The 13,413-nt window shown below is 53.6% G+C and overlaps 1 protein-coding gene across 2 annotated transcripts in view; it reads right to left on the bottom strand.

The window, feature by feature from the left end:
• LRP1 (LDL receptor related protein 1) overlaps positions 1-13,413 on the bottom strand; it is an 80,715-nt gene that overhangs the window by 48,624 nt on the left and 18,678 nt on the right. For both annotated transcript variants that reach the window (XM_086713032.1, XM_025926901.2), the window contains exons 7-13: positions 6,532-6,694; positions 6,230-6,452; positions 5,035-5,224; positions 4,250-4,393; positions 2,892-3,128; positions 1,515-1,695; positions 419-641 (exon numbers count right to left, since the gene is read on the bottom strand). In XM_086713032.1, the coding sequence (XP_086569158.1) occupies positions 419-641; positions 1,515-1,695; positions 2,892-3,128; positions 4,250-4,393; positions 5,035-5,224; positions 6,230-6,452; positions 6,532-6,694 (1,361 nt within the window). The remainder of the gene's footprint in view (positions 1-418; positions 642-1,514; positions 1,696-2,891; positions 3,129-4,249; positions 4,394-5,034; positions 5,225-6,229; positions 6,453-6,531; positions 6,695-13,413) is intronic.

Below are 13,413 nucleotides of genomic sequence, written 5' to 3' on the forward strand. Positions count from 1 at the left end.
TGACTCATAAAACACATGGCCACCCAAACGAAAAAGCGTACATATATGCCATCTCTAGTCATCCTGCACTTGCACAGAGGCGAACACAGCAGGCACACACAGAAGTGTGCTGTGTGTGTGTGCATAAACATGCCGAGGTGCACACAAGGTATACACCCAGGCGTGCACATGAGTGTCAAGCCTGCAGACAACATGCAATCACAGATGGACTCTTACAGAGGCAATCCTCAAGCAATACAACACATAAGACACAGCACACCGGTGTGCATGTCCATCGGTACGTAGGTAAACATGCACGAAGTGCACAGGCCTGGATATAGAGAGATTCACACATTCACACATAAGAAGCCTCATCCGCACACAAATGTGGTCTAGCAGTGCACACATGAACACCCCACACAGGTGCCTGCCTGCCCACCTTCCGGTCTGTGCCATTGAGCAGTATGGTCTCAATGCGGTCATAGAAGGCATCCACCCAGTAGAGGCGCCCAGCTGGGATGTCCAGGCTCAGCCCATTGGGCCAAAGCACTGTCTTAGAGGTGACAAAGATGTCTCGGTGTGAGCCATCCATCCAGGCCCTCTCCAGCCGCCCTCGTCGACTGTCCTTGGGGTCCTCCTCCCAGTCTGTCCAGTACATCCACCTGTGGGCAGTGATTGGTCAGCACCACAAGGGCTACCCCTGCCGTCAGCAGCCTCCTGTGTGATCCTTCTCCACGTGTGCTATGCCAGATCCCCTCCCAGGGGGCTTCCTTCCTGCTCAACCCTAGCCCCTACATTTCCTTCCTTCCTTCCTCCATTCAACAAATATTTGTTGAGTGCCTACTATGAGTCAAGGACCCAGTGGAGAGCAAGGCAGACAAGGCCTCTGCTCTCCTGGAGGTCACATCCTATCCAGGGGTACAGATAAGAAACAAGTCAACTGGAAGGTCACACACATTGGAGAATGAGAAAAACCAGGAAGGACACAAAGCATGGAGATGATATAGAGAGTAGACTGGGAATCAGGTGGAGAAAGCCTCTCTGAGGAGGTAACATTTGAGGCCTAGGTGTGAATGATGACAAGGGACTAGATCTGCAAATGTCTGAGAGCTCAGCAAAGGAAGTCCCAGAGCAAAAGCCGTGAGCCAGGAAGAGCTGGGGTGTGTGAGGAACAGACAGTGGGCAGTGGGGACAGAGTTTCCAAGAGTCGAAGAGAGGTGCAGATGAGGTCAAAGGAGATGAAAGCAGATCCTGTAGGACCCCAGGCCTGATAAGGAAAGTGGGTCTCACTCCAAGGGCCAGGGGAGCCAATAGAGGGTTCTGAGTTGGCAGTGACAGGACCAGATCTCCATGTATGTGTGTAAGACATCACTCCCATTGTCCTGAAGATGGGGCAACTTTTCCCCATTCAGCTTCTGATTCCTGCCTCAGCACTCCACCTAGGCTGCCATCCCCGTTCACTTTCTGTCTCACCTCCCAGTTCTGACACCCACAGTTCCTGGCTCCTCCTACCCCAAGGCCCTGGGAAGACTCACCCATTAAGTGGATCCACCACAATGGCCCTGGGGTGCGTCATTTTGCCCTCGATTAAGGTCTTGCGGGTCTGAGCAGCCTTCTCCAGCCTGGCCACGCTGATGGTCTTCTTGGGTCCATCATCCGTCCAATACAAATTGTCCCCCATCCAGTCCACAGCCACACCCTCCACATTGTGGATACCTGCAGGGAGTGAAGGGGGCAATGGAGAGCCTCAAAGGAAGCTCAAGACTGCCTGCCTCTGACCCTCAGGCTACACATGCCTCTGAGCAACCTGACTAGCAGGGAGTGTGGAAAGCCCTAGAGGGTGGGTGGGACAGGATGGGAGGTTGGAAGAAAGAGCTGGGAAGACTGTGTTGCCACCGCGTCCGTGTTGAGGCCCAGGGTCTCTGAAAACTGTCCATGGCAGCCCATAAGCCTATGTGGTGGATGCGACCTCTCATGTGAGGGCATGCATGAGCCTGATGGGGGTGAGCTGGAGCAGTGTGCGGGTGGCTCTGGGCACAAGTGTGACACAAGACCCCAGGCCGAAAAATCCTGAGCTAACAAAACGAATAAATCAGGAAGTGATTTTTCACTGAGCCAAAGGCTTCATCTCAGGCTTAAATAGCAGTTCCCTTGGTATAGGGAACCCCAATCTTTTCCTGATGAGTTACTTTTGATTTCCCCAAAGTCTTATGATTGCTGACTGCTGAGGTTCTGTGAGCCAACGGCAGTGGGGGTGGGTGGGGAGCACTAACTGGCGTCAGCTAGATGACTGGTTAGGGAGCCCTGTCCCGGGGGCCCAAGTGTGGGAATTCCTAACAACCGGCAGGAACAGGGCGGAACTCAGGAGCTCAGAGCCTCCACGCAGATGGATATTCAAGAGACAAAGTACTGTTGACCTGCCCGTGCAGCTCAGAGGGAAAAACTGGATTCAGTTCACAAAACATACTCTTCTCAGGACAAGTGAACACGCAGCTCCGGTGGCCGTGAGGTCTGGCTGCACAGACCTTCCGTGTGCTATCATGTGCTGGTATGCCTGCTCCTATTCAAGGCCTCAGGACTCTCGTGGGCTGTGTACTGCGTGCAGCTCTGGGGCTCAGAGCCAATGGCAGAGAGACCCCGAGTTTTCCCAAGGGTTGGCAAGGACAGCCCACGCTGCCTAACCATCCATCCTCCTGCCTCTTTTCGGCTCAGCCAAGAAGGGGGTCACACAGGGGTCAATCTGTCTATCCCCTCATCTCCATGCCAACCAGCCCAGCCAGCCAGTCAGCAGGGGACTCTCCATGCCGAAAGGGCACTGAGAAAGCGATGCCCAGGCCTCCAATCGCTTCCTGTCCCAGGTGGGTGCCCTTCGGGGGTCCTGTCTGTACACCTCCCTCACTGGGGGCCCTTACCGTCCTTCAGGATGGTCTCCCGCTCAGTGCCATCGATCTTCTGGCGGCCAATAAGGTAGCTGGTGGTGTCAGCAAAGTAGATGAAGCCAGTTTCAGCATGGAAGTCCAAGGCCCGGGGGTTCATGAGGTTCTCAATGGGGATCATGTGTTCGTCTGGGACTTTGGCTCCCATATCCATGCCCCGGATGATGCCTGGCCGGCCCTTGCCATACACAAGGAACAGCTCATGTTCTGGCTCTAGGGCAGGCATGAGGAGGGGAGGGGGGACACAAAGTTAGGTACATGTGCCCAAGGATCTGCAAAACCCAGCTCTCCTGGGTCAGGGGATATGGGTGTAGCAGGGGGTCTGGGCCACATGGACAGATGCATAAACATCTAAAGCCCAGGGGACAGCACCCTGGTTGGCAGCCTATGCACTCTGGGGGTGGGAAATGCGGCAAGAGTAACAAGCAGCATGTTTTCAGTTAAGTGCCCACTGAATCTGATTGGAATCTGATCACTTTGGAGCACTTCTGCTATCATCCTTATCTAAGCCACATCGCTTCCTGCTTACAGGGCAGAAGTGGCCTCCTGCCACTTCCCTGCTGTCCATCCTCCACCCAGCGGCCAGCCAGCATGATCTCCTTACAAATGTGAAGCACATCACGTCACTTCTCTGCTGGAAAGTCACCAAGAGCTCCTCATCCCATTTAGAATCCCATCCAACCTCTCCTTCCTGCCTCCCCTCACTCATGCTGTGCCGTTCTCAGCCTTGGAGCCTGGCACTGTAGGTTCCCTCTGCCAGGGAGCTCTGCCTTCGGGTCCTCACGTGATCCAACTCCTCACTTCATAGAGAGCTTGGCTTAACTCCTACCTCCACAGAGAAGCCTTCCCTGACCCTCTGTCTAACCTGGAGCCCTCACTGTCATCAGCAAGTCTACATTCCACTCTATTTTCTTCCTAACACCAGGTACCACCCGAAGCTATTTTTATTTGTCTGTCTCCTCTGCCAGACTACAAGCTCTGGAAGGCAGAGATGACATCTATCTTGTCACTGCTGAATCCTCATTGCCAGGAGAGTGCCAGACACGTAGTACATGCTCACTGGATATTTGTCGAGTGAATGAGTGAAAAAATGAATGAATGAAGTGAATGGGCCAGTTGACAGCCTTCTATGGAGCCCGAGTAGGGTAGTGGGAAAAGCCTTGTTCTTGGATGTGGGTTCAAATTCCTTCTATGCCCCTCACTAGAAGCAAAATGTTGGGTAAATACCTTCATTTCTCTGCATCTCTGATGGAAACAGCCAGCTGTAAGGAGGCAGATAAGAATCCCGCCCCACCCCACCCCAGCAGGCACACAGGCCCTTCCCTGTCACTCACTCTTGCATGACTTCCCGTCACTGCCCAGGCTGAAGCCGGAACGGCAGCGGCAGGTCCGCGCCTTGTGGCTGTTGGCCAGCAGGCAGATGTCGGAGCAGCCACCTGGCTTCCCGAACTGGTCATTCTCACAGGCGTGGCTCCTCACTGCAGGCAGGGTAGAGAGCCAGTCAGGACTCTTCAGAGCCCCTGTGCCCAGGCCTTGAGAAGATGTCCTGAAGTCTGACCACACTCCATCCTGCTGTGGTCTTTTTAATTCATTCATTCATTCATTCATTAATTTTTAAGCAGGCTCCACGCCCGATGTGGGGCTTGAACTTACAACCCTGAGATCAAGAGCCACATGTCTCACCAACTGAACCAGCCGGGCACCCTACCCCTGTCCCTCCCCCCACCCAGATGTGGTCTTTATGCTTATTGTCCCATTTTGAAGATTCAGGAATCACAGGACTAGGATTTCTCTGCCCCACCATAACTTAGCCTTCAGACTCTCAGGTAGGGGCTTCTGTGATCAGGGGAGACAGTCATGCCATCGCCTGTGGTCAGGTGCTTCTACTCTAAAGCAGCCAGGGAACTGGGAGGAACAACCTATGTTCTGAGCAGAATGGGGGGCAGGAGCTCCTTGGAGGTGGGATCTGGAGGCTGAAGGGCAGGAAGGGGCTGGCAGGGGAATTTGAGGGGACAGGGGAGGTAGTCCAGGGTGGATGGCTACAAGAAGTAGTCATGATATGAGAGAACCGGGGGCTCCCATAGGAGGGTCCACAAAGGGGCTGCAGAGCCCCACTCACCTCGGGGCTGACGCCGCTGGTGGTAGATATGGAGGGCACCACCCTTGTCCACACGGGTGACGACCTGGTAGTCAGTGCTGTTGAATCGATTCACTCGGATCACGCTCGTCTTCTGCTGGGCATTGGCGTTGTCCGAGTTGGTGGCATAGAGATAATTCTCAAACACGGTCAGGCCATACAGATGCTCAATCTGAGATGGGCAAGCAGGAATGGTCAACGTGAGAGGAGAAAGGAATCCTCCCTCTGACCCCGGAATGCTCCTTGGCTTCCCATCCAGATTTCATTATTCGCACTCCCAAATTCATTCCATGGTTGTCTAACTCCATGTTTTACTCCTGTATCCTCTGGTTGGATTTTCTTGCTTTTGAGATCTTTGCTTGTCAAAATCCCACTTATCCTTCACAGAGCGTTTCTTTGTAGAATTTCTGGGATCTTCTAACCAGACACAGGCTTTCCCTTCACATTCCATCTCTCTGGCTATTATCCCCTGTCTGGTGATTTGTGGACTTACCCCATCTACTCTGCTCAAACCCCTTGAGGGCAGGAACAATGTTCCCCAGAGATTTAGGCATACAGTAGATGATGGAATGATTTTGGACTGAAGTAGAGTTGGGCCCTAAACTCTGTCCACAGAAAACATTCTCCAGCCCCCAGCTTTAGGAAGTTGAGAGGGCAGACTTGCCTCAATGATGCCTGGTAACAGCCCTCGCTACCCACATAACTTATCCAAGGTAATTGACTGTCCAACTTGTCCAAGACAAAGGGATTTGCTGGTTTGTGGGACTTCCCAGGCTAACACTGGGACAGTCCTGGACAAACAGGGATGGTTGGTCACCCTAATGATCCCAGATTGGAGGTGCCACCTCTGAGTTGGAAAGGCTTCTAGACTAGGTTCCAGCGCTCTTTCTCAGCTGTGTAATCTCAGGCAAATCACTTAACCTCTTTGAACCCTGCTTTTTTTTCATCCACCAAAAGTGAACTAAGACACTGGCCCACCTACCTCCCAGGGGTCATTGCAAGGATCAAGTGAGAAAAGGGAAGTAAAAGGTGTATCTAAAATGACTGTTTCCACCAGAGTGGAAGCCACATCCTCTCCATGTCCACCCTGCTTCCCACCAGAGAGACTGTCCCACACTGTCCTCCCTCTCACTGGGAGGCCTAGAGAACGGCTCCCCTGCAAAAGCTTCCCCCTCACCAGAATGCCCTGGATGATGGTCTGCCGGCCCTTGCCCTCGTAGTCTACCACCTCTATATAGTCCAGGTAGGCGTCAGCCCAGTAGACAAGGCGGCTGACCAGGTCCAGCGTGATGCCGTGAGGAAACACAATCTTGCTATCGACCAGCTTGGTGCGGTTCTGCCCATCCATGTCGCAGCGCTCCACCTTTGGGATCTGCCCATAGTCAGTGAAGAACACCTTCCTGCGGGCAGAGGGCACGTTAGCTGCGTTGTGGACATTGAACGCTCTCCCTTCCACCACAGCCTCTGCCCGCCCCTCACCCCATGGCAGGGTCCAGGGCAATGCCCTTGGGGTTGTAGAGCTCCAGGTCCAGCAAAGTGACACACGTGTCCCCGTTTCGGTTGCAGACAAAGATCCTATCGTCGATGTCATCCACAAAGTAGAAGTTGCCCGTCAGCCAGTCGATGGCCATCTGTTCCACATCTGAAAAGTGTGAGTGAAAGAGCTATGGGGGGAGGCCCACCTCTAGAAAGGGCCACCCCATGTTGGTGCAGAACCCACCCCCGGAAGCCCACCTCCTCTGGGACGACCTCCTTCACCATGTAGGTGACAGCTGTCTCTCCTCTCTGAGCTCCTCCTATAGGAGTTAACGGCAAGGGCACAATTTTGCCTTGTATTCTTTGCCATCTTTCTACCTATTTGGCCTCTCCAAAGTGAAGTGTCTGAGTATCCTCCCACAGAACCCTGCTCTGCACACGGAGTTCAAGGCCAGCACACAGGGGGCACTAGGTATGCGTTGGCTGGTTAGCTGATGGACAAGCTTCCTGAACTCTAGACCTTCCTTGAGCAGGACCATCTTCTTGAGGTACCGAAAGGCATTGAAGACAGGTCCACTGGCTCATCCAGTATTTTTAAATATGCTTTTACTTGAGATACCAGCACTCAGGCTAACAAAATATCACACATCTTCGATGTTGGCTGGACTTTCATCAATTTTATATGGTAAGTCAGGGTATCTCATGCTAGCCAGGGCACTGACCAAACACTGTACATGTTCCATGACTCTTAAAAATGGAAAAGCAGGGCACACCACCAATAAATGCAATCTGAGAGAAAAGTATGTCAAAATATGGCACCCATAGAGATGGAAAAGGGAAGGCCCACGGTGTCAAAAGGTTGGAATCAGTGACATAGGCCAAACTTCCTCTACTCACTCCTGTTCCCGTTTCTTCAATGTCCCTATTGCTCAATTTCCTCATGTCTTAGGGAGGGTAGGAAGGAGCAGAGAATAAGCTATAGGGCTGGAGGACAGAGAACATAGGAGGAAGGCCATAAAAGGACTCTGAAGGTAAACTGAGGCATGGTTCAGAAAGAAGGGGAGCTTCAGAAAGGTGAGTAGGGGAGGAGGATGGACACCAGGTGCCCACACTTAGTCTATGCCATCTCTGGAGGCGATGGAAGAGGCTAAAAAGGACTGAAGAGGGTAGGGGTGGAGCAAGGGCAGTGGGAAGTCTGGAGGCTGGAAGTCTGGAGACAGGGACCCCTGCTGGTCTCTTCTAGGCACCTCCTCTCCAGGACCCACTGGCTCCCATCCATTTACTTACTTGTCCCCTTCAACTACCACCACCAGAAGTGATGCTTCTTGCAGACTAGGAATCTCCTAAGACAGTGACTCCTCAGGACTCCTGCCTTGCACTCCACCTTTACCAATTTCAGTAAGTAAAGAGACCTTTGGACCACCTGCCTTTGGCTGAACCTTACCCCCACGCGCTACTCACACTCAAACCCAGTAGGGGTTATTCTATCCCCACAGAGCTGTAGGTATAATGACTAGGTGCTCTGCTCAACTCTTCCCTATTCCTTCCCTCTCCCCACAGGGATTCAGAGGCTATTTCCTGACAGTGGGTGGGGGTGGGGGGCAAAGGGAACAGGAACGTGGCTCCCAAGGAACTTGGCTAGGCCCTGACACTGACTCACAGTCACAGGACTTATGCCGGGGAGGAAGGGAAGGAGCCAATTTGAGGTTCTCATCAAACTAGTTTCCTTTTCAGGTCCCCCCGTTAAACCCCACTTCAGGGTGACTGGAGAAAGAAGTCACAGGGATGAGGCATTTTCCCTGTGGTTGCTGATGCACCCCCAAACCCAACCACTCTCTCCCCTGGGTTCCTAGCACCCTGACGACAGTAGAAGAGAGGGGCAGAGCAGCCTGGAAGTGTGGGTCCCAGGCCATGTAGGAAGAGCGCCCAGTGCTGGGATAAGGCAATCATGCTGCTCCACACACCGTTACCACGGAGAAAACAGATTAAAATGAATGCTGCTGGGCTGCCTCCAAAGGAAACCCAAAGTCCCAAACCAGAGTGTGTGTGTGTGTGGGGGGGGGGGGGGGGGGGGGAGACCTGCCGCAGCACCAGGCAGCCAGCAGGCAAGTAGGTTGGAAGGCAAACAGGTTGAAAGGCAAATAGGGCTTCGTGCCCTTTACTTGGTGGGCACAGCGGGGGGCTGCTGGCATGCAGAGGAACTTCATCATTGGAAGCTGGTTTCCCAGCACCAGCTGGTGCAGCTGCGTCCTCCTCTCTAACTTCCTGAGGCTTCCCTGAGTCACTGCCCAGCTCCAGGCTGGCAACACCCTGCCCCTGCTCCCCATCCACCCTTCCCTCAGCGAGAAGGGGGGAGGAAGAAATCTGAAGAGATCAGATGCCCCCCCCCATCCCAGGTGCAGCTACAAATCACCCCCTTAGCCCCAGGAAGTGTTTGACCTTCGAGCCTCCCTCCTGGCCTGGGTTCCCTGCCAATTCCGGGAAGGAAGGCCGAAGGATCGTCCTTGCTCTCGATTATTTACCCTTGGCCGGTCTCTCCTTCCACCTCCCAAAGGCCAGGCACGGCCCCACTCAGCAGGCCGGTGAGGAGTTGGCAAGAACGGGAGTCCCCAGCCCGGCCTTGCCTCCACTTTGGTATTTTTGCAGCTGGAGACTATTAGTCGCAAGCAAAAAAATCCTTTGTTATCCAACCCCCCTCCACCACATTATTTTCCCCTCTCCTAAAGTCCAGATTCCTCTGCCCGCCCAACCACACACACTCACACACGCACACATCTTCACACACACACACACACACACACACACACACACACGCACACACTTGGCCACTCATACCTAAGGCCAGTGTAGACAGATGGGCTCAGATTGGGAGAGGGAACCTTCCCTCCCGGGCTCCCCTACAGGCAGTATCTGGGCCGTTGCCCTGTCTCACGGCATGAGGGGGTGGGGGGGAGTTGAGTCCTGGGTTTCACCCTAGAGGACCTGAATGTTCTGGCCCCACACATTCAGAGGGCAACTGTCCCCTGCAGCCCAGGCTTCTCAGGGCTGAGCCACCCCAGAGCACCCTCCAAGGGGCTCTGGCCAAAGGCCCCAAATCCTGAAGACAGGAGAACCTCAAGTAAACCCAAGGAGAGGAATGCTATGTTGTGGAAAGGGTCTGGGGATGGTCTGGGGGCCAAGAAGTTGGGAATTCCAGCTTACAGAAGGAGGCTAGGAAGCTGGGAGGGGGATGGGATAGTCAAGAGGACAGACCACAGCTTGCCAGTAATGTCATTAAAGACTTTCACTTCCAGGCTCCAGAATAGACCAGGGGTGTGTGTTTATAACTGACGAGCCCTCCCTGCACTCCCCCACCCCAATGCTCAGCACTCTGCATCCCCTATAAGTCCAATTTTTCTCAACTTCTCTACCATTCACATTGTTCAAGAGTTATTTCCCTAAACAGTGGTTGCTTTCCCAAAAACAACAGCCCACCCCATTACTAAGAAGACCCTGGCTTCAGCTACAGGACTCCAGTCACTCTCCCTAAAACAAATCTGGGGGAGGAAGGGCACCTCCCTGCCGTGAGGAAATATCCCCCAATGCATCCACATACCCAAAGATTGTAGGACAGGTCATGAGGCCTGTGGATGAGGGAGGATGAATCCCACTTCCACTTTAACCACATCCCCAGTGGACACACGCATTCTGGTCCTTATTCCAGGAAACTCCCCACCTCTCCCGTCACTCTGCTCCACCCTGGGCCCAGCCAGGCTCTAGACACTGACAGCCTGGGCTCGAATCCTGGTTCTATCATCTTCCAACTGTGGGATTATGGGAAAGTTACTTAATGTCTGAGTCTCAGTTTGCTCATCTGTAAAATGGGACGGTGTATTAATAGCACTTAGCACAGGGCCTGGCACATAATTAACACTCTATAAGTGGGAGCTGTTCATACCACGATCCTCCCTCACCTCAACCCCATTCTTCCCTACCTTGTCCACCCAGTTACCATCTGTGCCTCCAGCTAGAACTCTGTGGCCTCCTGACTAACGGCGGGCCCTCCAGGTGCGCAGTTTGGGGCTAACACCTACTATTCTTCAAGACTCAGCTCAGGCCCCCAGAAGAAAGATTTCTGTATTTCAGGTGCCTGTATGGCCCAGTAAGTCCTTTCATCACAGTCTGTTTACCTGACTACAAATATTGTGAGGGCAGGGTGCTGTCTTTCATCTCTGTCCCCGGCGTCTGACACACATATACTGATTCATTCAACAAATATTTGTTGAGTACTGACTCCTCACGCTGTTGTCCTAGAACTGGGACATCACTTTTTCCCTTTCCTTCGACTGCCAGGATCCTCCTTCTCTGGCTTTGGGACGCCCCCACGATGGTGGGAGAACACATCTGTCTGGTAATCCTCCCGCTTCTCAGAGCCACTTGGGGATCTCGCCCTGAGTGGGGAGAGGGAGGGCTGGGGGAGAGGATCAGGATTCTGGGGTCTTTGCAAGCAGGTAAAAGACCGCCAGGCAGGTCTGGCAGGAGCTTTGCCAAATGGCATGTCTCATGCTCCTGTTTCCTGCCGAGCCCTGACTTTAGCTCCTCTTGTTCCCAGAGAGGCCCTGGCTCAGCCACATCACATCACCTCTGTCCCCTGGGCTCCCTTCCTGCCCCACTTGTACCCGCCTGGGGTTTCTGCTCTGCTCCTTCCCCTGCCTGGCCCAGGTCCACAAAGGCAGTCAGTGCTGGTCCCAGAGAAGAGATGCCTAAATTCTGCAGCTCTGATTCAGAATCAGAACCAGGATCTTCCCACTATTGAGAAATCCTTGCTGGGCTCTAAAACACATCTTTCTTGCTTAAGTTACTTCCTGTGGCTTGAAAACAGGGAAGGGGGGGGTTAGGGAGCAGGCTGGGTGGAGAGGCAACTTCAAGGAGACAGCGGGGGAGGAGAGGACAGGCTGGAGCTGAGCCGGGAGACTGAGACGGAGAGGAGACGTGGGGCTGGCCTAGCCAGGGAAAGGAGAGCAGGGCTGTGAAATGATTAAGAAACTCAGGACGGGAATGGGAAGCAAAAGCACCAGGATGCGGGTGGCCCAAGGCCAAAGAGTGTGCTGGCAGGAGCCCCCGCCCCCCAGGATTCTGACACCCTGTGGGTGAGGAAGGCCAAGGAAGAGGGTGGTGGTGGCTGGCTTTCATATATGAAATCTGGAAGTATTCCATAGGCATAGACTGGGAGGCTGAGAGGGCCCAGGCTGCCCAGTTCAGTGGAAAGACAGCTCCCCTTCCAGCCGGGGAAGACAGTTCATCACAGATGCAGGGGGGTTACTCTCTGCTCCCTCTCTGCCTTCCCTCTAGACACATCACTACCCATTTCCTGTTGTGATTTTAACCACACACATACACACACGCACACACACGCACACAAAGAAAGAGGGAGGGATAAGTGAAACTGGCCAGCTGGACTTGGGGCCACATTTCGCAACCTTGCTGCCTGCAGCCTAGGGGGCCGTTTATTCCTACCTCCTCCTTCCCCATGCGGATGGTGCAGGGAAGAAACCCCAGGACCCCTGAGGGCACCTCCAGAGCATCCCCTCATACACAAAACTTATTTCCCTGAAGGCCTCCATGCACAGCGTCAGAACTTCCCCTCACCACACACACCCCCCTTCCCAGGGCCCCAGTCCTGCAGTCTGCCCTCATTCTTTCTACAGTGGAAACATACCCAAAGCTACTGGAAGACAGGTCAGAGGAACACAGCCAAGGCAATGCAGGGCTGGGGGTGGGTTGGGTCAGCAGACCTGACTTTCAGCCCTGCCCAGGGGCAGCCAGCAGGGGGCTGGGCAGAGCTTAAGTTTCCTTGAGAGCGTGGACAGAGGTGAGGGGCAGAATGGGCAAACCAGGCCTGGCTCTGGTACTACCAGGCCAACCGACCCCTGTGGGTCTCAGTTTCTAGAACTTCGGTCTTTTGTGTATCACTTTCGAAATGCTTGCCAAGGTGATGTACAGCCTGCACTATCATTTACCTACTGTTTCTTTAAGTCAACTCATTTTTCTTATTTTGCTATATCCTAAGCAATCTATGAAATCACAGATTTGATATACTAGTTACAGGAGTTTCCTAATAGGTATTAAAAAATAAAAATTAATGATAAAAAATGCATATCCATGTATAACCTAAAATCAAGGCAGCCTGCTTTGGGAAAGGCAGTATTAAAAACTGAGGGGCCAGCCTTGGTCCTCCCTAAGGATCTTCCAGCTCTCACCACCATGTTCTCCAGCCACAGAATCAGAATCCACAGAGACCTCCCCATGCTGCTGGGACAGTGGCAGAGGGGAGGATGTGTCCTGGAATTATATCCCAGGAGGGAAAGGAAGAGGTGAGGACTCAGCCCCCAAGGCCCCCCAATTCAAGCCAGTGATAGTCACAGACAGGGGAAGGAGCACTGGCAGCCTGGGCTCAGTTAAGGGAGGAAAGCGCGCACGGCGCGCACACACACACTCACACACATGCGCACGCACGCACATACACCTTCCGGAACGTGTGAGGACATTGGTAAGACAGTGTCCCCTAACTCTTGGGCAGAAACAGAGGGAAGGAGCTGGGATCAAGACAGGAAAAAGCAGGAGCTTCGATCCCCAGCCGGCTCCACGGAGCCTCTCCTGGAAGCTGCACCAACCCCTGAGCATGGCAGGGCTCTGGGAGGGGCCCTCTGAGGGCTCTCAGGACTCAGAGCAGGTCTGCAACACACAAGCCCTAGGACCCATGTGAAACAGGCTCACTTCCTGGCCTCCTTCCTTTTTTCTATTCTATTTCTGTTCCCAGAGTTTTCTCTGGGGCAGGCTCCCCCTTCTTCCCACAGCAGCAAGCAGGCTTCTCTCCGCCTCTCTGCGTCTTGGTCTCTGGGCCCC

The sequence above is a fragment of the Puma concolor genome, chromosome B4, assembly GCF_028749965.1.
Source record: "Puma concolor isolate L17-30 chromosome B4, mPumCon1.1.hap2, whole genome shotgun sequence".
NCBI lineage: Eukaryota > Metazoa > Chordata > Mammalia > Carnivora > Felidae > Puma > Puma concolor.